The sequence below is a fragment of the Arvicola amphibius genome, chromosome 9 (genome assembly GCF_903992535.2).
Source record: "Arvicola amphibius chromosome 9, mArvAmp1.2, whole genome shotgun sequence".
Lineage (NCBI taxonomy): Eukaryota > Metazoa > Chordata > Mammalia > Rodentia > Cricetidae > Arvicola > Arvicola amphibius.
Genome location: NC_052055.2, coordinates 52,771,383 through 52,797,437, shown reverse-complemented (window position 1 = coordinate 52,797,437; position 26,055 = coordinate 52,771,383). Strand labels below are relative to the sequence as shown.

Genomic DNA, 26,055 nt, shown 5'->3' with positions numbered 1-26,055 from the left:
GACATCAAGGCCTTCCAACACACTTCTTCCTAAGCCCACTCTTGCTTTAGACTCAGCTTAGATCCCACTAGGGTAGGTAAACTTCCTTTCACCTTGCTAGCCCACTTTGACCTCCCCTCTTAAATTCCCACAGCACTTGGTGTAGACTATTCATTGGATACTTGATATGCATTCCCTTTTATTATCAGAGTATTTAATTTTTCATGTCTATGTACCTTGTCTCTTTAACCAGATTTTAAATTCCCTATCTCATATTTTATGGATGAACAAACGAATACCTTTCTATACTTTCCAATGAAAAGGCAACATCAGCAAAATCAATATAGGAAAGATGAAGAAATCTTTATCCAGTCCTTTGAATTGATTGAATGCTGCGTGTCAAGCACATTAGATCTTCTTCCCTTTCCTTGACCCCGACTTCCTGATGCATAAACTAGTGCACATGTTGTTGGGAATCACCTCAATTTATATTCAGAATAAAAATTAATTATTTAATGAACTTAAGTTCTCTTTTTATATAAATATTGCAAGCAGAATTTCTCTATCCATGGGTAGAAAATCATGCCAGAACATATTATTTGAATGCATATTATATATGCAAGACTCATCCAAGCAAACAGAAAAGAGAAACACCAGAGAGTGCAAACCGATGATTCAACCGAGCTCCCTTCTGATATGTCTTTATATGACAACCAGCAAGTTAATCTTGAAACTGAAGAAATTCTTTTGAATGTACTCCTCAGTCACCTGCCCCTGCTAGTACGGTGAATCAGGCCTGCAATCCCAGCTTTTGGGGAGCTGAGAGTTCAAGGCCACCCTGGGCCACAAGCAAGACCCCAAACCACAAAAAGCATGCTGCTTCTACATAGCAGTAAAACTGCAATTGTAATATTGTATCTCCATAGCTGTAAAACTGCAATTGCAACTTTGCATCTCACACATAAATGGGTAACCACTGAACCCAATTGCAACATTGCATCTCACACATAGTTGGGTAACTACTGAACATGTTACAGAGGTGCCCATTGTATCACTCCAGTCCCTCATTTGTATATAAATTAATAGTATCCTGTTGTTCTTTTGAAGTTTCCTAAGTGGAGACAATAAAGTATCTGAGAGACTTATAGTGAACTGGAGGGGACATGGAATTTTATTTAATATCTATCATCTGGCATTTTATTAAAGAATTACAAACGGTGAGATTGCTGCCCCGATGGCACGAAATTATTCTGATCATTTCATAAACCACCCTGGTATTTCTGTAGCACAAAGTTCTGTGCTTGTCATGTAACTTTAGTGCCCTCACATACATCATCAACATCACTGTCATGGGCGTGTGGCCTCACATCATTAAAGGCTTAAATATAGCTTTTTAAAAAATGAATTATGTATAAAGGCTAGTTATCTGGGAACCAAGATGGAAACATTTATCACTTGTCAAGCCAATAAGAACATTTGTGCTTGCTTCAAATCTTGGATGCTTTCCCACAATGCTGCAGGCTATCAGTTGAGGGCATCCTGCCACACTGCTTTGCAGCAAGTAGTCTCCTGTGGAGAACAGACAACTGTAATAATGCCGGATGGCTTTAGAAGTCAACCTGGAGGCACTGATATCTGAACTGGGTTATCACCTGGGACTCGAAGGGGAAAGAAGTAGTCTGAAGTGTCAGAGGGGGCCCAAGTGACACAGGGGGGCTATGAAAAGGGACAGTGAAGGAGTCCAGTAGGAAATCACATAGCCAATAGCCTTTAAGTTAACCACCCACTGGGGCATGGCTTCTTATACTATTTATGCCCATTAAAAGCATGCATCCGCTCTCTTTTCTGGCTGTGAGATTCGGTTTCTGTTCTCCCTTCCATTCTGATTCGTGAGTCTACCCCTAAATAAATAACCGTCTATTATTCTCATTTCTGAGCTAGTGTGGGATTTCTTCTAAGTGTCCTTTTTCAAAGGAGGCAGCGGGTTTGAGAGCAACACACTGTGCACCATGGAAAGGCAAAAGTCAGGCTGTAGTTAGTAGTCATCAAGAGCTCGGCCATCAATCCAAAGAATTTGAATTCCATCCTGTAGATGGTAGGTAACACTTAGCAATACAGTAAAGTTCTCTGTAGTCCACAGTGACTCAGAGGAAGAGAGAATGGCTAGGAGGAAAGATGTAGAGTTTGCGAGCCAAGGAGGAAGAGAGATAAAAAGAGACAGAGAACACAGGTTTTGAGTTCATCAGGAAGCCCAACCCAGAGTTCGTTCACCTCACTCACGAAAGTGGCAGACTAATGATTCCTTCTCTAAGATGCATCATTTCAGAGACTGTGAGCAAAGGGAAGAAAAGGAAACTGTCAAACTGAAGTACTAAAACTGACTTGAAAATCTTTCCCATTGTAAGCAGAAGAGCTGAGGTGCACTTCTGCGTTATTTTAAAATAGTTCATGCTCAGTAAACCACTTGAAATCTGAGTGCTTTGTCCACAGCCCAACTACTTATATTAACAGGAGAATCGACAATGCAAGCCACTAGTGAAATCTGGTTCTAGTACAAGAGACGGAGTTTATAAGAGAAGAACTTGGCAAAACGTAGCCATTTCAAAGTCAAATCATCTCCCCTCATTACTAGGCCATTATTTTAACTAGACGGTTCTTAGCCGTCCTTTCATAGATTTGGATGCTTTCCTCCAGCCTTAAGAGTCTGGCCCATTTGCCATAACTACCGCGTTTTTAACACCTGTAGCTATTACTTGTAAGGAAACCTACTGGCTTCTCTCTCCAGAACTCCCTACCCATTTCGGAGACGGAGACTTTCACGTTCACCACCCACTCTTAGCTGCTTCTACACATATAATAACTACACACAGAGCCATGCTTGTCCCATATGTGATGGGAAAGCCAACTAACACTATGCTCCGGTGTATCCTCTGTGTCAATGACCTATCCCTCCTGACCAACGTCTGTAACCCTAAAGGCCACACCCTAGAAGTCACCACTAAGGAATGACTGTCGCTCAGCCACACTTGCCAGTCTTCTCCTTCATTACTTCCATTTCACTTGAACTCTGGAATGTTTGGTTTTCGCCTAAATCTTCGAGCTCTTTCAAGCTCCTTGCAGACTGTTAGCCGCCTTCCTGTCCAGCCAGATTCCCCCATACCAGTATTTATTTGCGGTATATAAATCTGAGCAATCTCCACCAGATTTCCAAATCCATGTTCTGGAGACTATGCTGAACAATTCAGATTGGCACTATTCACATTTGTAAGTGGTTTTCCCTGGAGACTCTCTGTGATAATCAGCAAGCTGTCCATCCACCCATCCCTAACCCACTGACCTCCCTCTACCCAGTGTTCCAAGCCTGGACCACGTGCCTTAAAATCCCTTATCATCCAACCGCCTTTACTTTTGTTCTTCACAGTAAAGCAAGGGTTGTCAATGGCGAGGTGCTCTCCTCATTACTCCACCACCTCAGATACACCTACTTCAGCCTCGTCTTTCCTCGGGCCTACATCTAAGGGATAGGGTCTCTGCTCCTGTCCTCTGTAAAGCTATGATTTCGTCCCATACCCTAAGCCCAAGACTAAACAGACCTTCAGAAATGTAGTCATATTTATTTGTTCTATCAAGGTGTTCCGTCTAAATCACCCCGAATTCCCCACCTCCGTTGTTATCATTGTCAAGTACAATACTCTTCCATTGCCATCCTGCTGAGTACAATATGCGTTTATTAAAGTCTCTTAGTGATGAACAAGCCGCAGCTCTCACATCGGATTTCATTCCCCCCAGCATACCAACTCATCAAGTATTGCACAATTATCTGTTTACCTCCCTCCTACAGAAAGAAAGTATTCACGTGAGCAGAGGCTTTGTCTATTACATGCTCTAACATAGTGTATAGTGTGTGGTGAGTATCTGCTGGATAAATATCCCTACTCTTGACCATCATCAGACTAGCAGTGGGACCCACACCCCACTGGGTCAAAGTCAGTTTCTTCCCTGGAGCAGAGACCAGCAAGGCAAGAGCCAGCAGCATGGTGATACACGGTACTTACCAAATAGGCGCTGATGGAACAGAAACTTGCCAGCGATTAGTCCTATGAGAATGGCCAGTAGCCATAGAAGCACCTTCAAAATCCTCCAGCCAACTCCTCTAGGGTATTTATTTGTGACAAATGAAAAACAGTTTCCAACAACAATAACATTGGCTTCTGTCTGGCTGTGAGAAACTGGGTCCTCGGCGAATATCAGGAAGTTGAAGAAGATGACCAGGTAAGCCACGATCATGCGAGACCAAGGATGCTGGAAATAGTAGCGGAAGTCTTTACCCATCCTTCAAGTCTTCGGTGCTGCTTGTCCTACATGAGGAAAGGCACAAAGTTAAAGCAGGAACACAAGCCATCTCTCTCTTCATTGTTACCCGTTTAGACCTGTAACAGCTCTACAGGAAGATATGTGGGAAATACACACCTGTTCCTGCTGAGGCGCTAGGACCAGTCCTGGGTTGAAGAACGTTAGCTCTGCCCTCCTCCCGTCTACTCTTATCTCCCATCATTAGAGGACTCGCGGGCAGACAGACAGTCATTTAAATAGGGGAGAGAATGAGACAAAAGAGGGAAGAACCCTGCCTAAAACTGAGGTGATGGCCAGGCATGGTGGCATACACCTGTTGATCATAACACTTAGGAGATGAAGGTGGAAGTTTTGGGCATTCAAGGCCAGCCCGAGCTACTTAGCAAGTTTGAGGCCGTCCTGGTCTAAAAGAGACGTTTTCAAAAAGTGAGACAATGCCTAAGGTGACACAGAGGAGCACAGAGCACAAAGTCTGCGTGACGCTTCTAGACATGTCATCTTAGGATAATCCTACAACCAGAAGTGAGCCGGACACACGCACATTACAAACACTTTGCCCAAGTCCCTCTCCTCCCCGCCGTAATTAAGTAATTTGATGGATATGGGATATAGTTCCAAATCGTTTTCTAGACATTGTCAAATGGGAATATGGGCAGAAAAATTTCCTAAAAAAAAACCTTTACAGTCTGGTTAGATCATTTGAAAAAAAAGGTTTTAATATAGCTAAGTCTATACGAAGCATTTTCCTGGGGGTAGGCAGAGCCGGACCACCCTGCATGTGAGGAGTGGCACAAAGAGGGAGAATTCAGAGAAAGAAATGGCCAGGTTCAAGTTGCAGGCATCATGATAAGCAGGGTGGTTCCCTGGGTGGAGACAGCTGGCTGCTCCTCCCAGGTAGCAGCAGCAGTTGCAAAGCCACAAGGGTACCTCAAAATCACGTTATTCCTACAGCAACAGCTGGGACCTGCATGGACACAGCCGAGTCTGAGAGCCAAGTCAGACAAACGCTAGCATTAGCTATAGGCTACACAAGACCAGGCAGACTTAGGCGGGGCCTATAGAGGAATTGCAGTATAGGAGATTGTGAGCAGGGCTATGCCAGCCTATAGCTAAGGCTAGTTAGTGTTCCTCTGACTTGACTCTCAGACTCGGCTATACCTGTTTCTCCAACAAAAATAACTGCTTATATACTGAAAAACAAAATTAATAAAGGCTATACTTTGACTTCTACCAGTTCATTTTTCTCCTTTCACAATTTTAAAAAATAATTCCAAGGAGATTAAAGCCGGGGGTGAGGAGACAACTGGAAAGTCCACACAGCAGTGTGTTAGATATCTGCATGTATCATTAGTATGTCAGTCTGGGGTCATAACAACCCTCGAATGCTGTTTGTTACAGAAAGTCTGTAATATATCCTACTATTCCCATGGGGAAGGTATGACGGCTGTAAATGCGACTCCTTCACAGATCCTGAACACTTGGAGAAGGCAGGGGTGGGGCACTGATAATGGTTTCCATTTATTTCTGACAGAAAGTATAACAATGACACACAAGCCTGACGTGATTCAAGGTCAGTGAAAGAACTGAGAACGGGCTCCGAGGCCTCCAAATCCTGTCCTCTACTCCCTGCTCATGAAGGTCAATTAAAGCCATAATCTAAGTTAATAAAGATTTGCTGCAACTGCTTTAGAAAAGCGGCATTAGCATGCGCATGGACTGGCCATACGATTCCCCCAAACCCATAGTCCTGCGCCTTCAGGTCACACGCCTGCCAAGCAACGTCAAGTCCCAGAAGATCGTCATCAACACTCAGAAATCCCTGTTCCCAGGGTCTGCAGCCCAGATGTCTTAAGACGAGTGACCTGCCCATGAGGTGAGAACTAAAACAGGAGTGGTGCTCACACCAGAGAGCAAAGCAAACCGTAAAGAACAAAAGGAATGACAGGCATGGTCGTAGCAGTTGACACAGGAATGGGCCCACCGTTAACAAAATTCCATGCAAAGACCCTGGAAGTGTCCAGAAACCACCACCATAGAGCAGTCCTCCAAAACTCACCCCAGTGACCCCAGGTCTTAACTCCTACATGCCTGGCGACAGAGACACACAGACATGGGTGTCATTTAAGTCTGTCTTCTAGGTGACTATGCTCCTCTCTTACCAGTGGTGATTCTGGTGAGGCTGCCCCGGCTACCTGCTCCCTCATGGCAGGGGCACAGGCCTGGGGTGGGGGATAGGAACCCAGAGAATAAACACAAACCCTGGACTCCTTTTTAAAAAGGAAATGCCCTGACTTGCATTGCTGTTTTTTTTTTTTTTTTTAACTTCAGAATCATGCTTTGTGGGAAATATAATGTCCACACGCCGGAGTTAAACGAGCACATTCAAAAAATTTTTAGAGACAGCTGCTGCTACCCAGCACTTACACTATTTTGGGAGACAGAGCTATGGTGCTGAGCAGGAGCCCTCTGCCAGTGCATGATCTCAGCTAATCCCAAGTGATGCTCCGGATGCTCCTGTCGTGTTACAGACAAGGAAATGAAAACTCGGAGCACTTGCCTCCCATTAACTCACAGACCCCCCCAAAAAAAAAAGTCGAAATTGTAACGCCCAGGCCTCGCTTGGCCATTCTCATTTGCCAGTGCTGGAGATCAGTCTTACCAAAGCTCTCTCCGCCACGCTTCCAGATGACTCATTATCTCAGCAGAATGAAGCAAGACCCTAACACTGACCATCCAGTCTTTCTGGGAGAATCACTAGAATAGATTTATTGTTTCCTTATATCCAGAAGTTAAAGTGCTACTTTTCAGGGGAGCCCATAACTCAAACACTCACAAGTTAACTTGGGTATCTTTGCCCATCCCTATTCTGTGAGTCTAGACACAGGAATGCCAAGTTTGTCTAGTCATTGCGACCCGGCTTGCCAGTTCTTCAGATACCCCATATGATCCAGAGGGCCAAACCCGAAACTGTTTCCACGTCTGCAGTTCATTTTAAGCACCTTCAGGGACCACAGGTTCATTTGTTGACCCTGCCGCTAAGAATCCGGGATTGAGGTTCTCCAACGGACATGCACAAGGCACAGAGTTTGCAAACATATCTCTTGTTTCTTAAAATCCCAACCCCGCCGCTGTATGTGGGAATGCCTTTATCTTTACGCTTAGCAGTTCCTAGTGAAATCATCCGCCTATAGGTTTATCTTCCTCCCTCGCTCCCCCTCAGAGAGATCATGAGGGGCCACTTCCTTCCAGGCAGGGTAGAATGCTGACAGCATAGTGGGCAATCGACAGGTGCCTACTGAATAAACTCAGTGGACACTTGGAAACAGAAGGGCTCTCCTTGTCTAAGAAGCCTCAGAGCGACAGAGCCATGTGACGGTCTGCATCTGCTAAAGAAAAGATAAAGGACAGGCATCCAACCCTAAGCCTGCAACGATGGCACTGACAGCCACCCATGGCCCATGCCACCAGTGCACGGCTCTGCGTTATCACCACTGTCTCAAAGCGCTCGCCTTTACTGAGTACTCGCTGGACGCCAGACTCTATAGTAGTGAGCTTTACAACCATTTCTAGGTGATTGACTAGCAGCCCAGTAAAGAAAACACTCTCAAGTTCCTATTTCACAAACACTGATGCTGGAACGGAGAGAGATTAGTAGCTTCTGCAGAACAGCAATGCTGGTCAGAGGTGTGATTCAAAGGTGGGCCACCTAGCACCAATGCAATACACTATGTTTTCCCTCTGCATGTGTGTTAGGAAGTTTCCTAAAGGATTCTCTATACTTCTAGGATGATGAGTATATTGTTACTAGGCAACACGGCTCTTGGTAGTGAGCTCAGAAAGAATCAAGGGCCATGGGATTAATTCTTGTCCCCTGTTTTGGAGCACCAGCATAAGTAGCTGAGTTAGTCTGATGGTGCTTTGAGGAGACACCGCTGATGTTCAGTCTGCCTCTTGGAAGGAGAAAATTCCATGCCCCTAAATTCTCTCATGAGTACTCACAGTGAGGTAATGCCACCATAAATGCCATGGAAGTCTCTGATTTTATACACAGCAGCTATAATGACCATGCTGGTAACTACAGGCTAAAACTGACCATTCTTCAGCTGCTCTAACAGCTCCAATGCTGGATTTTTACTAGATGACCAGAATGTCACAAATCTGAAAGAAAGGCCCTCCAGATCAAAACAGTCTGTCAAGAAAATGCTATTCTCTAGCCACTGAGCGGCAAGCATGAGATCAAAGCCTCCCAGGAGAAGAATGACTCCATGAACGGGGAAATGAAGTCTGGCTTGAATTCTAGAATAGCACTTACTGGTCATCCGTTCAGCATCTATCACTCTCAGACAGACATGTGCTAAAGTTACCTGTACACAGTAGGTACTAAATAAACATTGACGGATGGATGGATGGATGGGTGGATGGATGGATGGATGATGGATGGATGGATGGGTGGGTGGGTGGATGATAGATGCCTAACAAAACAACTGTGGTGTGACAGAAACATACTGAGTTCCATTTCAGGGAGAGTGGACCATGAATTGAAAGGTTACTGATAAGGGCCCTGTTTTCAGGCATCTGATACTTTCTATGTAGGGACATATATTAAACCCTTAAGGAGACAGTATTTTAAAAAAAACTAGTAGAGAAGGTAAAGCAGAGAAAGCTGAAAGGAGATATTGAAGGCCCTAGAGAAAGGGCTCCAGACCTAGTGTGCTTTAGGAAGCACAGAGTTTCTGAGGAAGCCGGTCTGTGGGGACAAGACAAGGCCTGAAAGCAAGCTCAGGCAGAGGGAGGCAGCAGAGCTGATGGTGTCAGCAGGCCCTCAGGTGTCTGCTCTTCTGAACACTCTGCAGGAGGGCAAGGGGAAGAAGCAGGGGCGTGAAGAGAAGACAACTGCCAGGAAGGAGACTGGTAGAAGTGTAGGCAGTTTACAAAGCTCAGCTTCTAGACCCATAAAAAGAAGCAGTGAGATTTACTGATGGAGAGGATGTGAGGAGGGATGGTCTAGGCAAAAATCTAGAATGAAACTGCCAACTTCCTGGAGGGAACAGAACTTCAGGGGATACAAAAAATACAATATCTTCTGAGTAATTTATATGTGTCAGGCTCCTGGAGAGTTCTCCTCACAATATCATCTCAATTAGTCCTTACACTGAACCTTCTAGTAAGGACACAGAGATCCAATGGGTCACAATCTGCCCAAGGTCACGGAGATGCCAACTGGCACAAACAGGAATGCCCGCTTCTGTGTAGCCTAGCAGCAGATGCCCTAACTACGCATCAGCATCATGTTCCCAGCTATGAAGGAAAGAGGTACCGGGTGAGGACTTGAATCTGTTAATCACACAACTCTCTCTGATGGAGAACCGATGAATAAACGGGCATGATTGGAGGGATAACACAAGCGTTGTGGAGAGAAAAAGAGGATTCCTTTGTAGGGGAAGTTGACCGTCCTGGAACATCCAAATCCACAAAAGGAGAGATGGAAGAAAAGTGGATGAACCACATCAATATGTTATTTCCTGGATTAGACCTACGTAAGACTAGGCCTCAAGGTAAACATAGGCCTTTATCTCAAGTTGAAAGGAAGTAGAGAATTATTAGAAGGGCTGAGGGGCGGCACAGGGTAGAGGCAATCAATCATTCACTATCAGGGTCCTGGGTTCCATCTTTACCGCTTCCAAAACAAACAAACAAACAAACAAAGGACAGCTACAGGAGAAGAGAAAGTACTTACTATAGGTTTTACAATGCAAACACCAATCACAAAAGTACAGTTGGGGTTTCTGCTTCCAATCCAATCCAAAGACCACATCGCCTTTTAAGTAAAGTGCAACCTTCTAAAGCAATCAATGCAACCACCTAAGTGGCTCAGCAGAGGGACAGAGATGGTATCTGTGGGTACCCAGCTAGGTGACAGGACCACATCCATAAGTCACATCCTTTCTCTTCACATTGCATCAAACTTTAGTAATTTTCCTCTTGTCTCTTGTGTTTTTGGTTTTTTTTTTTGGTTTTTCGAGACAGGGTTTCTCTCCTCTTGTGTTTTTATCCCGCAGTCCCTGAGACGGCAATCAAAGCAAGATTTTAACCCAGAAGCCAAAAACAAAGTTGGTTTGAAGGTCTTCCAGAAAGACACATTCCCAACGAAATGGCAAACTGGGGATGTGCTTTATCGCCTTATCAAGGGTAGGCAACGATGACCATGGACCCTTTAAAGAGGCATAGACTGCCCATTCGGTGGCATTTGCTCGGCACCATTCTACTCCAAGACAACAATAGTTAATGGATTAAAGTTCATTCGCGCATGGAGTTATCTTTTAAATGACTGGCAGTTTAAAGCAAATTAAGTAAGACTCATGGGGACCGGATTTTTTATCACAAGAATTAGATGGAGAGTGTGTGGGAGGGAAGTGATAAACGTCTGAGTCAAAATCCCCAATCGCTCTTAAAATACGAAGACAGAGGGAATAGGAGGATACTATATCCATCATTTTTTAAAAACTGAACACAGCAGAAATAGTTTACACAGAGATTTTACCACAATATTAAGTAAATTAGAACTTGTTTCAGAAAACAAATCAAACCATAAAAGCTTTCTAGACTGTGGTGAGGGCACCTCATATCTTACATACTTCAACTCACTTTTTTTATGTCCACGCACTAATATCAAGGTAAGCATCACACACACACACACACACACACACACACACACACACACACACACACATCGATGTTCCACAGAGGGAAGAATGAACCATAGCAGCCAAGATGCTCTCTCCCAGGTCAAAGACACTTGCGGGCCTGTGGTATTTTTCAAAATAGAAATAGAAAACTAGTTTTTGATTCAGTCACGATGGAGTTCACACACGCACAGGCCTCTCTATTTTCTTCCCGAAAGGACACCTAGGAAGTGCAACCTGTTCCTTTAGTCGGCAGCCAGGGGCTTGGGTCCCTGCGCCCCGGAATCGGTGGAGCGGGAAAGTTCCGGCTGCCCGCGGCCCCTCCCCTGCAGCCCGGACTGGCTTAGTCCCCGCCCGGTGCCCGCACCCCTGCCCGCTGAGCTGCGGTGCTCCGGCCTGCGCGCCCGGGGCTGCGGGCCGCGGGCTGCTGCGGGCCGCGTACTCACCGGAGGGCGCGCGGCTCGGCCACCGCGGCGGACGCAGGACGAGCGAGCGGCGATACGGCCGGGCCGCGGCGCGCTGCTGTCACCCGGCTATAAATACCGCGGCCCACGCCGCCGCCTACGCCGGGCGCCCTCGCCGCTCCTGCCGCGCCGCAGAGTCGGCCCCGGACCGCGCCGGGCACATGCCGCCCCGCCCGCCCTCCCGCCGCGCCTCTGCGGAGCCGGACCCGGCAGGGCAGGGCAAGGCTGGGCAGGGACGCTGCCGCGGCCTAGGGAGAGCACCCAGCCTCGGCCTGCGGGAACCGCAGCAGCTGCACCCTGCGAGGAACCTGCGCGGCGGCGACAGAGAGGACCGCTAACTTTCTCAGACGGCCTCTCGGGTCACACAGCATCCCTGCTGCTGCGTCCTGATGCGAAGGAGTGGGGGTGGGGAGTGGAGCCCACAATAGGGGCAGCGGGAGTCTCACACCTGCCTAGAGATTTCTCTCTCTCTCTCTCTGTCTCTCTATATGTGTGTATACATATGCATACACATATGTGTATACATTCATACTCTCACATATACACATGCATGTATATACACGCACACAAACATATATGTGCACATATATAGGTACATGTATGTATGTGTATATAGATACATATATATTTATTTGTACTGTATGTACATATGTACTGTATGTACATAAATATACACTTACACACAAACATAAAGATATATACTGATGCATGCATGTGCACAAAATATGTAAGCATACATACACTCATGCATACATGCACAGATACACATAAGCACTTCTCGGACATTTATTGTTTGGTACGGTTATGTAGTTCTTTGCAGCGTGTGCCAGGAGAACCCTTGACCTGGTCTGAGGAACCCCTTTCTTTCCATCGTGTGTGTACTGCTGTTTACTTCACCACTAATAGCGACGTCTCAGCTTGCTGGTTGCTTTGATGTGTTAAACGTTGCTATACTCAGCCTGCAGAAAGCTATTGCCTACTGACAGCCTGTGTGAGTGGGCATGATCACATTTTGTACAGTGAAATAAAAAGTTAATTCTAGTATCCCAACAATAGCATAGTTAGGAAGACAAGGACAGCCCTTTTCCTGGCTGGACTGCGGATGCAGAGGGAGTTGAGGAAGGAGAGGCAGTTGGGGTATCTACAGATTGAAGTCGGGTAGAGAGCAAGTCCTGTGTGCACACAACCGCCGGGCCCTCCTGCAAGCTCCACCTCTCTGTACCTGACACTGTTGTCATAGTTTATTTTTAGGAAACTGGTCCTTAGCAAGTCTCTTTCATGTTGCTTCTACAAATTCCCTTGAGTTTGCCCTATGCCAGCATTGTGTGCATTTCATTATATTTGATTTTTACCTGTTTTTTTCAATTTATTCTATGCCTTCCACATTGCTTCCCCCCTCCCCCACCCCCCACCCCTCCCCTCGCTGCCGCCAGTACCTAATGCGGTGAATTCCAGGAATCATTCAGTGAGTTGGGGATTCATTTCACAGATGAATCACTAAAGTCTACGGTGCTTTTATTATTATAATTAGGATTCTTTCCCCAAACATGTATTAACCGGTGAAGCTGTTTCACATGCACTCTGTATGGTGCATTTTTCTGGGCCTCCACTTAAAGAAAGCTCCGTCAGAAACTTGAAAATTTGTCTTTGTCTGGCCTCAGTGGCATGGAGCTTGTTAACCTATTTAAACTGCTCCTTATTTAATAATAACCCGAGGAATAAGCTTGGAAAACATCCCTGTGTGTTCTTGAGAAGTCAAGGCGAAGGCCTGGATGTCTTTTTTTTAAAAAAAAAAAAATATTTATTTATTATGTATACAATATTCTGTCTGTGTGTATGCCTGAAGGCCAGAAGAGGGCACCAGACCCCATTACTGACGGTTGTGGGCCACCATGTGGTTGCTGGGAATTGAACTCAGGACCTTTGGAAGAGCAGGCAATGCTCTTATCCTCTGAGCCATCTCTCCAGCCCCATGGGCTTGGATGTCTTAAGTATGAATCCCCCTCCCTTTATCCTCCCCCCACCCCCGCCGTCTCCAGAAGCCTACGACCTTGACTTGGGCAACCACTTAGATGCTCCAGGACAGCCTCCTTTAGGGGACCTGGCGGGACAGCAGTTCTGCATGGCTCTTTGTGGGTGACTTACGGAGTTAAAAGCTCCACTTACTGTGTACAGGACAGCTGCGTGTGCAACTGTGCCTCCGTGTTTTCCATTAGTGAGCGCCTAGGAGTTCACTCCAAAGAAGAGCAAGGAGAAGCAAGCTGACAGGGTGGCTTTTTGAGCACACGTTTCAGCCTCCCATCCATCCTCCCTATCTATCAGGGAGCGTGTGGGTTCCCCAGGAAGACGACCTGGAATGGGGAGTGTTGGTGTGCAATCTGCCGGCTGCCGCTTGCTAGCCTGAGGCCAACTGCTTCAGCAGGAACCCCGTGTTTTTTTCTGTCTTCGCCACCGAAATGCAGAAATGTTCAAAGTGGGCGTGGGTTTAATGGCCTATTTAAGAGCAAATCCTACTGAGAGCTTAGACCATTGTCCTCCCTATTTATTCTCATTCCATTTCAGTCTCATGGACATCTGGGGGGTTTTATGACCTGATGTGCATAAAATACCTTTAGCACTGGGTTTGCAGTAGGTGTTCAATGAATGCCAGCCTTCCTTCCTGTCAGACTTCCTGTTTAAAAGACTTCATTCAGAGTCAAACCTATTGATTCAGTATAAGTGACCACAGCTAAAGAGAGGACAGAAGAGACAGCTCTGGCGGGAAAGGCTAACTAACCAAGGCTCACAACCAAAGAGACCACTGAGTAGCCCCCTTCCAGAAGTGTTGGCCAGCAATGGGTCTCAAGGCAATAATTAGGCATTTACAAGAGACTCCAAGACAGTAGGGCTTCTCTCCCCAATCAAATTCCGGTCTAAACAGCATCGTGTATGTTTTACATCGTATATGAGTTTAGTAAGCTGGCCACGGTTTAGGACAGAGTCGGGGGTAAGGATAGACGTAATTAGCATAATGGAATTGTTCAATTGAATACTGACGGATTGAGAGATGCCCAGAAAAGAGCACTTCTGGGTAAGTTTGTGAGGATTCCAGACACATTGGCACATGAGACACTAATGAAGGGGGAAAGACCTTCCCTGAACGTGGGCCACATTGTCCAACAGTCTGGGCAAGGCCTGATAAGTCTGGGAAGCCAGCTGGTGTACACAAGTTCGTTCTGTTCTCTGAACAAACACATCTGTTGTTGCTGCCGTTACCTACGGACATGGACCCCAGCCTATCCCATCAGCTTTGCCTCCACACCACACACTTTGCAGCAAGTTTCCAGGTCTTCAGCCCTGTAGTAAGGCTGAATTCAAACTACAAGGTTCTCTGCCTATCCAATGTGCAGATGGCAGATGCCCACTGTTGGGCTACCTAGCCGTCAACCGTGTTGGTCAATCCAATAACACCCCCTTTAAAATTGTGTGTGTGTGTGTGTGTGTGTGAGAGAGAGAGAGAGAGAGAGAGAGAGAGAGAGAGAGAGAGAGAGATCAGAAAGAACATAATAACCAGAAGATAGGGAGGAGAACTAGCATCTCTTGGGTAAGAGAGATCCCCTCCAATGAACTCACAGCAGCTGTGGATGCCTGTATAAAATGAGCTTGTCAATAATGGGCATAGATGAAGAGGGATCCGGGGCCCTACCCCTCACTGTGACCTATTTGCTGATCGATTCAAGAAGTAGGGAAGTTATTGCCCTCAGTTGTGTGCCAGACTATGACCCCACCAGGCTCCGGTAGATAGCTCCAACCCAGGAATCACTCAAATGGCCCTGGGCAAGCAAAATGGATCATAAAACAACCAAAGTCCTGGGCCTGGAGAAGGGACTGGGGGCCCTCCAGAGAGGCTGACTGTAGTGAGAGAAGACGAGAGAGAGGACGGAAGTGTAACCCGCGTGCATATACACACTACGGAATTGTCAAATGATAAAATTAACAAAAGTGTGTCATAAGGTTACAAACCCTTTGGAAAATCAGTTTCATGAGTTTAAAAATCAGAAATGAATGAATGAGCCACGCCTTCCTGCTCACCTTTCGTGTCCTGGTGCCTGAAGGGTACAATTTACTGGGGCTTTGCTGGCTTTAAGAAAAAGGCAGGGTCAAGGCTGGTGGTGGTGGCACACACTTTTAATCCCAGCACCAGGGAAACAGAGGTCAGCCTGGGATACATGAGACCCTGTCTCTAAAAAATAAAATAAATTAAAAAACTATTTTATACTTAGCATTTGGTCTGATACTTATTAAATTGTCCATAATGTTGCCATTCTTATGATTTCCCCCCTGTCCTGCTTGTACCCTGTAGGTCCCACGGACTGCCTTTGACTAAAGAGCTGACTTCAGAAGCCCTGAGCACATAAAGGGCAGGATAAAGACTTTTCTCAACAGTCTTTAAAACAAAGGAGTCATGCAAGCAGTGACCCTCCATCCCTGCCAGAAGTAGAAGTGCCCCCTGTGTTGTGGCTGGTATTGCCTGTACTCTCTAAGCTTCCTACAGGAGTAGAATAAATGTAATATCTCCCTCAGAGGGGCACACACTTCTCCTTCAGAGAGTGAGAGAGAGTCTTGTTTTCTTCATTTTCCTCTTTCCTATGCCCCTGGTTCAGCACTGTCCAACCCTGAGGACAAACTCCTGTCTCATTTCCAGGGCACGGTGTTGCTTGGGGTGGCTTTTTAGCACAGGTATATGACTGCTGGTTTTGAAAAACAAACATGCCTATAAACCGCTTCGGGTATCCTTCCCTTCCTAGTTTAGTTTCTTCTTACAGATGTTCTTCTTCTTCCCGCTATAAACTCGTTTCTAATAGGCCCTCTTTAGAGATGTTTGGTGGATCCAACAAAATGGTGAAGGGAGATTTGACTCGGGACAATACACACACACACACACACACACACACACACACACACACAAATACTGGCTGTCAAGTCAAGAGTCTTGCTTCAGATAAAGTACCAAACACTCTGCCCAACCAGTAGACATATCAAAAGCAGCCAGTCTGCCAGAGAACAAGGCACTGATGTTTCAAAGGCAAATAGGTAGGTGCACTTTCTCAGGGAGCTCCCATTCAATAGCAGACCAGTAATGGCTTATGATCACTATACTAGTCAGAAGAGGCTCAATCAACATCAAAGGCATTTGCACCACCAGGCAATAGAGGGATTTGGAATGGAAAAATAAAGCTGTCTTTAGGAGCTGCTGTAAAAGGCTAAATGGTGGTGGTAGACCCTTAAGTCAAGCACTGAAAACTCAAGAGAATTTACTTACAAAGAAAGGGAGTAGGAAGGAATTCTGGGCAGCAAGGAATAGCAGAAACAGTGCCCATTAACCAGAAGACTTCAGAATATTCTGAAGAAACCAGCAATATAAAGAAGAGGAGAGGCAAGAGACACTGGGTGGCAAGAGAGGGCTGGGTGGGAGCTGGGAGCAGCAGGAATGCTGTAGGCTGTTCTCAGGCTCAGAGATCCGTGGTAGATAATGAAATATATTATTTGGAGGCATAGGCAAAGCCAGAATGAGAATGGGCTTCTTCTGTCTAGGCATTTTAGCAGTAAGATGAGAGACAGGAGGCAGGGTTGGGGAGTTAAAATGAAAAAGACAAGAGAACTAATAGGCACCAGTAGCTTAGAGAGTAGTGGAAACTATCTCTGTATGTATTTGATGACACTGGTCATCTTTACTGTAGCCATGAAGTAACAGTGATCCTCACCCTATTCCCATTGGCTAGCATAGTTCGTCTCTCTGCCCCTTTGAGGGACAGAGACCACGAACACTCCTCCAAATATTTCAAAGAAACTAAGGAGGCTATTTGGATTCCCTTTTCCAACTCTTAGGACTCACTGGGACCCCTCTTCACTACAACTACTGAGTCCAAAGGCCTGGCTGGTCCATTCTTTAGTGTGTTCTCATAATCTCAAAAAAAAAAAAAAAAAAAAAGGTGCCGCGTGGTGGAGCACGCCTCTAATCCCAGCTCTCAGGAGGCAGAGACAGGCATATCTCTTTGACTTTGAGGGCAGCCTGGTCTACAGAGAGAGTTCCAGGACAGCTAGAACTATTACACAGAGAAACTCTGTCTCAGAAAGAAAAAAATCTCAGCATTTGGGAGGCAGAGCAGGATTATTTCTGTGAGTTCCAGGCCAATCTGGATTACACAGTAAGACACCATCTCTAAAAAAGGTGAGTTATAGGGGTTGAAGAGATGGCTCAGTGGTTGAGAACACTGGCTTCTCTTCCTTCCAGAGGACCTGGGTTCAATCACAATAACCATATGGCATCTCACAACTGTCTGTAACTCCAATTCGGAGGATCTGGCATTCTCACAGAAACATACATGCCGGCAAAACACCAGTACACATAAGATAAAAAAAATAGCTTTATAAATCTTAGAAAGATGAGTTTCAAATGGTATTAATCACAAGCATGCATGTGTATTTAACTGTTACAATACTGAATTGCCAAGTATTGTAGACCAGTCTGTGTTCAGCCACATATCCTCTTTAACACACTAGCTAATATTTCCTTTTCCAACTTCAGCTGCTCATCTAGGGTACCACAGACTGCTTACTTAAAACCACCAAGACCTCTTTTCTGCTAGAAAAGAAATACAAATTTAAAGTACAAGGTGCCATCTAGGAAGGAACACTTTCTTGCTTTCTTTCCAGCTTAGTTTCTCATGGTGGGTGGCACTCCTTGTCTTTGGGGGGGACACTTTTTACTACACTATATTTATATTCATAAATAAACATAACATCCCTCATCTAAATGTCATGCTCTCATATGCAATATCAGATGATTTATGAGTATGAGGTAAAAAAATCCATGTGAGAAGTTATTTGGTGAATGATAAATATGACCTGTATTTTATAACTTACCTAATAATTGCCTAAATCTCATTTACTTCACCGCTGCACTGTGATGGATTTTTTTTTTGCTTTACTGTAATTGTGTGTTGGGGTTCTGAATGACCCCCATTGGAGTTGGATGTTATTCAAGCTTCCACTCCAAAACTCAGGGGATACTGAACTGCCAAAAACTAGATAGTGGCTTCGAGAAAAGATTGAATGAATGCAAACACACCAGAGTGTTTGCCCTGGTGTGAGCTTTAATAAATAAAGCAGTTGTTGTTATTGCTTGTCCCAGAAGAGCAGGGTTCACATAGATTGCCACGGTACCATAGCTGAGCAGTCCTGCAAGACTTGGAGAGTTAAAGAGCAGCTAAGGAGGCACGCTGGTGCCTGCCCACACACTCCGTGCGTCCTAACTCTAGTCTATGTCCGTCAAAAGTTAAAGGGTAGATTTATGCTTGGGGAACTAAGCTAATGGCTCATCTCAATGGCATAAAGAATATAGGGGTTGGAGATTTAATTCTCTTGGTAAAGCGCTTGCCTAGAATGCACAAGTCCTTGGGTTCAGTCTCTGGATCTGAGCAGACTCAGTGTGGAGGTGCACGTCTATAAACCCCGTCCTTGAGAGGCAGAGGCAGGGGAATCAGGAGTCCAAGGTTGCAAACACAGAGTTTGAGTCCAACTCTATGTGATTATGCTATGCTAAATGTACGTCTGTTTTCTGTTGCTAAGATAAAGATGGTGACTAAAAGGGACTTAGGGAGGAAAGGGTTTGCTTGGTTTAGACATCCATCACTGGTGTTATTCTTTGGTCGCTTGTGCCTTTAAGAGGCAAGCCATGCCCACTCCCGGGGACCCCTGACCTCTCACCACCATCTTGAATTCTTCTCTTGCGGTCCTCTCTTTCTGAAGCTCGCGTGTTCCCTGAGAAAAGACTCGTTCTTTTCTTATTTTTCGTACTAATAAGCTAGAGCTTACTATCTATATCGCCTCTATCTATAGAATCTCTATCCATCTCGATCTTCTCTCTCTCATCTATCTCTCTCTCTCCTCTATCTCTCCATCTCCTCTCTCACCTCCTCCCCCTCCCCTCCATCTCTCCCTTTCTTGCTCTCTCTCTCTCTGCCCCCCTTCTCCCTTTCCCTTCCATAACCCCTCTAAATAAATATTTAACATATTTTGTCTGTCCATGTCTCTGTCTCCCACCCGCCCGCCAGTCGCTCACCGCATGGAGTGACCAGCTCGCCCCGCTGCCGCTTGGGTGACTTTCCCAGGACCCGGTGCGAGCTGTGTCTACTGCTCGCCACTGGGAATCTGAATCGCTCTGGCAGCTGTCTCTGCCGGGCTGGAGGCTGCTCCGCGAGCCCGCTGGGGACCAGGGTTCGCAGGCCATCACTGGGACCACAAGCCATGACTGGGTTCACAGGTCATCACTGGGACAGCAGGCCATCACTGGGCTCACAGGTCATCACTGGGACAGCAGGCCGTCACTGGGACTGCAGGCCATCACTGGGACTGCAGGCCATCACTGGGACCACAGGCCATCACTGGAACCGTAGGTCATCACTGGGACCGCTGGCCATGAGTAGGACCACAGGTCATCATTGGGACCACAGCCCATCGCTGGGCTCACAGGCCATCACTGGGACCGCAGGCCATCACTGAGCTCACAGGCCATCACTGGGATCATATGTCATCACTGAGACCACAGGCCATCACTGAGACCACAGGCCATCACTGGGACCACAGGCCATCACTGAAGGAAGTCAAGGCAGGAACTCAAGTAGAAACCAGGAGGCAGAAACTAGAGCAAAAGCCGTGAGGAGCACACATTGATTGCTGGCACGTTTTATTGCTTTGTTCAGTTTCTTTTCTCTTACACCCAGACCCACCTTGCTAGGAACAGGAGCCCTCTGCACAAATCAAGAAATAGTCCCACAGTCTTGGTCACGGGCTCGTCTTTTGAAGGCAGTCTCTTGACTAAGGCTCTCTTTTTACAGATGGCTCCAGCTTGTGTCAACTTGACAACAAAGTAACCTACATAAAGCAAGCTCATCTGCTGGCGTTGAAAGAAAATAATGAATTTGGATGGAGGCAATAGCAAATCAGAGACACAGTGGAGATGGTAGCTGGCAAAGAGGCAATTGTGCATGCCGATCTCTATTTCAGGAGAGAAGCTGGGGCTGAAAAAACAGACAAAGCAGCATCAGCCACATGGTGACTCACTGTTTCTCAAAGTGCCGTGTCCACACCATCTGTTACAGTAAACTAAGGTGGGTGTTACCACACCCCAGGATTCCATCAGGGGAGCAGAAGCTCTCCATGCAAGTTTAGTAACCTTCGTTTTAACACACCCCCTAGTGATTCATAGGCACATTAAAATTGCAGAATCAGAGGCAGAAGCAATTACTGTTTTTGTTCATGTGTTTAGCTCTCACCTAAAATAACAGGTTTCATTATAACATCTTCATACATGAGTATCTTGTATCTTGCTCTTATTTCCCAAGCCTGCTGCCTTCTTCCATCCATCCTCCTCCTGTTTGTCTCTTTGCTCCATCTAAATAGTCTCCTTTCTGTACTCTTGGCACATATGTGTGTATATATGCAACATAACATATACTAAATATATGCTATACTATATATACGGTATTATACATTTAAGTTCATATTCTGCATAAGCAAAATCACATGATACCTTTCACCCCACCATTCCTCTCTTGTTCCCTGTCCCATCTCCCTCCCATCTCTCATTCACCTCTTGCAGAAGGAATTATTGGTGTTGCTTGCTGTAGATAAACTTGTCTAAGAGGACTATAGAAAAGGAGCAGAGAGGGAAACAGTGCCAACATAATTCAATGGCATGAATTCAGGTTCTTGAGCACCTATTAAGACTGCCTACCCAAGCCGGGCAGTGGTGGCGCACGCCTTTAATCCCAGCACTCAGGAGGCAGAGGCAGGCAGATCTCTGAGTTCGAGGCCAGCCTGGTCTACAAGAGCTAGTTCCAGGACAGACTCTAGAAACAACTGGGAAACCCTGTCTCGAAAAACCAAAAAAAAAAAAAAAAAAAAAAAAGACTGCCTACCCAACCAGACCACCAAACATTTGGCCTACAGCAAGGCTTGCAAGCTTGTGTCAATGTGACCCCTATGGGTTATTTTATTCCACATTCACGCTACTTTAAAACTTTATCTCAGTAGAAAATATTTCAATACAGTAGAGTTCACATAGCAAAGCAAAAGAAGAACTGAATTTCTAGATTACATCATAAACGAACTGACTTTCTGGGACCTACAACCATGGCAAGCATCTGCCCTGTAAGGTCTCGTTTAGTCTTGAGCTGCCTGCCTAGATGCCTGGCCTTTGAAGGCTTTTGAGGCTTCCAAGACATAGGCTCAAGGGGCTTTCTTTCTTGACTTCTCTCTGCCCCACACCAGCCTCCAAACCACTCTCTCATCATCCGAGATCAACACTGAGCTTGACACTTGGCTTTACCTCCGTCTACAGAGCCCATTTCTTGGGGTAGTTTTTTAAAGTCTTGGGTCCTGGAAACATACAGACACGGGGTCCTGAAAGCAGTTGTCCCCTCAGACCAAGGTGAAGCCTGGCATTACTGCATTTCCATTCCACCCAGGACAGGATTCTCTGTTTTCCACACATGTGGGGAGACAGCTGGTTTTCCAAAAAGAATCCTGGCAAGCCCTGGAGGCCTCAGGAAAATCGGTCTTTTCCTAAAGGTAGCAGAGCCTCCTTGTCTGGATGGATGCCATGAGGTCTTGGGGGATGGGAGGCTCAGGGGGCACCACATTATGTGTGCCATCAGATGGTGAGCATTTGTGGGAAGTGGAGAAGCTTGCTGCCCCACATAATGAACTTCCTGGGCCTGGCTCAGCTCTCTCACATCACCACATCATTTCTGAAAATATCAAGATTAGATGTTGTCGAATATTCCTTTACACGGTGTAAAGATAACATCACTGAAACTGGTTTGATAAAAAGCTGAACCAATAGCTAGGCAGGAAGTAGAGCAGGGACACCTGGGCAGAGAGAGCAAAGGTAACCGAGCTATGTAAAAGAATGTGGATTAAAAGATATGGGTCAAGCCGGGCGGTGGTGGCGCACGCCTTTAATCCCAGCACTCGGGAGGCAGAGGCAGGCGGATCTCTGAGTTCAAGACCAGCCTGGTCTACAAGAGCTACTTCCAGGACAGGCTCTAGAAACTACAGGGAAACCCTGTCTCGAAAAAAAAAAAAGATATGGGTCAATTTAAATTATAAGAGCTGGAGGAACAAGCCTAAACTACAGGTCAAGTTTTCATAATTAATAAAATGTAGCAAAAAGTGAAATAAAATAAAATGTAGCACCATTAATAAAAACACAGAAACAGACATTGGGGTTCAACCTGAAGATAGGAAAGCAAAGCAGCCAGCCACTAGAGAGCTCTTACCTCTGTGAAATCTTCAGAATGAAAGAGTGAGGACCTGTCTCATCCTGAATTCTATTCTCTAGTGCTTGGATTAAAGGCGTGCACCACCACCGCCATGCACCACCACCGGCTGGCCTCTGTAACTGACTAGTGCACTTGCTGGGATTAAAGGTGTGGGCCACCCCTGCCTGGCATGTATGGCTGACTAGTGTGGTTGTTTTGCGTTCTGGTCTTCAGGCAAACTTTATTTAATAAAATACAAATGAAATATCACTACAATAATGAGTCTCCATGTCAGTTTTTGTGAACTGGCAGCCCAAAGAAAAATCCATCTATAATTAGGTATGTTCAGATTTTTGTTATTTTAGTAGTATACGAGTTTATACATGCATACATGTATGTACTGCGTGAGTTTATACATGCATACATGTGTGTACTGTGAGAGTTTATACAAGCATACATGTGTGTACTGTGAGAGTTTATACAAGCATACATGTGTGTTCTGTGAGAGTTTATACAGGCATACATGTGTGTACTGTGAGAGTTTATACAGGCATACATGTGTGTACTGTGAGAGTTTATACAGGCATACATGTGTGTACTGTGAGAGTTTATACATGCATACATGCGTGTACTGTGAGAATTTATACATGCATACATGTGTGTAGTGTGAGAGTTTATACATGCATACATGTGTGTACTGTGAGAGTTTATACAGGCATACATGTGTGTAGTGTGAGAGTTTATACATGCATACATGTGTGTACTGTGAGAGTTTATACAGGCATACATGTGTGTACTGTGAGAGTTTATACAGGCATACATGTGTGTACTGTGAGAGTTTATACAGGCATACATATGTGTGTGTCTATTAGTCTAAGTGATTTGTCACTTAATGATTCACAGTCCTAATCTGCAGTAACAGGGACAGTGGAACATTGGTATTTGAGCCAGTGTAAAAAGTAGTTTATTCAATTAATCATTGGCACATAATCTTTTTTTGTAAAATCTCATTGATAGTTTTCAAAGCTATTTTCATTGTCTTTGTTTTGGCATGTGTATGTGGTGTGCGTGCATGTTCAAATGTGTATGCATGCTGGTACACATGCATGTATGTTTCTATGAATGTGGAGGCCCAAGGTCAATGTGCGATATCTTCCCTGGTTGCTCTCTACCTGACAGACTGAGGCAGGGCCTCTCACTTGAATGCAAAATTGGTTGACTCAGCTAGTCTCAAGAGCCAGCTTGGTCCAAGGATCGTCTCCCTCTCCATGTCTCCTTCCCTCCTCCCTTCCCTTCCACCTTCTTTTCCTCCCTCCCTTCTTCCCCCTCTCCAAGAACAGATGTTACAAGAAGCTGTCACTCCCATCCAACAAGCACATAGGTGCTGCAGATGTGAACTTGGGATCTCACACTTACACAGCACTTTTTGCCAACTGAACCATCTCCCAGCACCGTACCTTAATACGATTATCATTTTAGATTTACCATATATTTCCTTTGTTTTGTTTTTTGAGACAGGGTTTCTCTGTGTAGCCCTGGTTCTTCTGGACCCCACTCTGTAGACCAGGCTGGCTTCGAACTCACTGAAATTCACCTGCCTCTGACTCCCAAGTGCTGGTATTAAAGGCATGCACCACCACTGCCTGCCCAAAAATGTGTAACCCAAGCTAGCATCAAACTCATGATTCTTCTGTCTCCACCTCCTTCAGCAAATCCTACCAGCATGGGCCACCAAAATTGGCGTCATTTTCTTAATGAATTCATCTCTGAGCTGGCAAAAATCTGTAGAAGATATAGAAGACATAAAAAGAGTCAAGAAGGTAGTTTTTTAGCCAAACCTGGGTTCAAATTCTTTGCCTGTCCAACAAAGGTCTCTTCTGAATATTTTACTTATGGTAGACAATTTACGGACAATACTCAAAATGAAATGGCACAAACATCTACCACATGCCAGCAAACTATCTACTACATTCTTTATATTAAAAATATAAATATAAAAAATACTACTCATTATGTAGTTCTAGCTGTTCTGAAACTGTGTGTAGACCAGGCTGACCTTGAACTCACAGAGATCCTCTTGCCTCTGCCTCCCATGTGCCATGATTAAAGGCAAATGCCACCATGCCTAGATCCTTAATGGTGTTTTTAAAATACCCAAATCCATAATCCTTCTTTTCTTTGTGGCTACTTTTGTAATCATTCCCATGAAAAGATAAACAGTGTTGGACATCCCCACTCATGTGATCAGACTGACTGCTGGATCTCCAAACCTACGTTCTGTGTCCTCATGGTTAACATCTTAGAAATGTATAATGTAAAATAAATTACTATTGAAAAATGTACCTTTCTTCAAGGAATAGAAATAGCTACCTTTTATCCCTAATGGCCCAATGTATTAGCCTTGCAAATAATCACATTTGAAATATAACGAAAAAGAAAGTTGAATCAGGAATTATGCCTGGTCCATTTTGGTCAGGCCTCTTGCTTACCCATTTAAATGGAATTAATGTTCCATGGGTACCCAAGGTAACTCCATGCGTGTATGTATATGTTAATCAAGGCATAAGACTTGTCCTATGAACAATAAGGGTACTGGACACAAGAAAAATTAAGCCAATTTAACCTCCAAAATTCTGTAGTTCTATATAATTTAATCCAGGTGGTAATGAATGGACATTTTATTCATTTTGTGAATTTATATTGATTGTAAAAAGCTCTGGTAAACATTTATCTTTCTATCTTTAAAAAGGAGTTTTATTTACTTATCCTTTGAATGTTCTATTTGTATATATGCCTGCATGACAGAAGAAGGCGTCAGATGGTTGTGAGCCATCATGTGGTTGCTGGGAATTGAACTTAGGACTTCTAGAAAAGCAGCCAGGGCTGTGAACTGCTGAGCCATCTCCCCAGCCCCTTATCTTTCTTTGTATGTGTGTTTGAGACGTTTTTTGTCTTATGGATGAGCCACTGCCTTTCTGCTGTTCCCCAAGAGAACAATAAAGTGGGCAAGATACATGAAATTCCATAGCTGTAGAATAGAAGAGTGCTTGCTGCATCCCTGTCAACAATGACATGTATGTTCTGCTGAAACACACGTCTGTAAATATTCGCTGTAGGACGTGGAAATATGAGCAACAAATGAATAGCGGGTTTTCTTCTGCTTTCATAATTTTAACATGACAATTCAACTGCCCATATTTGGGAACTATGACAACCCAAAATTTGATAAAAATGTTAAATACGACTCTTCTAGATTCCACCATCAGCCTC

General features: G+C 45.1%; 1 protein-coding gene across 1 annotated transcript in view; it reads right to left on the bottom strand.

The window, feature by feature from the left end:
- The window catches only part of Tmem117 (transmembrane protein 117), a 429,197-nt gene extending 417,601 nt beyond the window's left edge, over positions 1–11,596 (bottom strand). Inside the window, exons 1-2 of the mRNA XM_038343079.1 lie at positions 11,462–11,596; positions 4,035–4,337 (exon numbers count right to left, since the gene is read on the bottom strand). Coding sequence (XP_038199007.1) covers positions 4,035–4,311 — 277 coding nt within the window. The 5' untranslated portion in view covers positions 4,312–4,337; positions 11,462–11,596. The remainder of the gene's footprint in view (positions 1–4,034; positions 4,338–11,461) is intronic.
- Between the last annotated feature and the right edge of the window lie 14,459 nt (positions 11,597–26,055).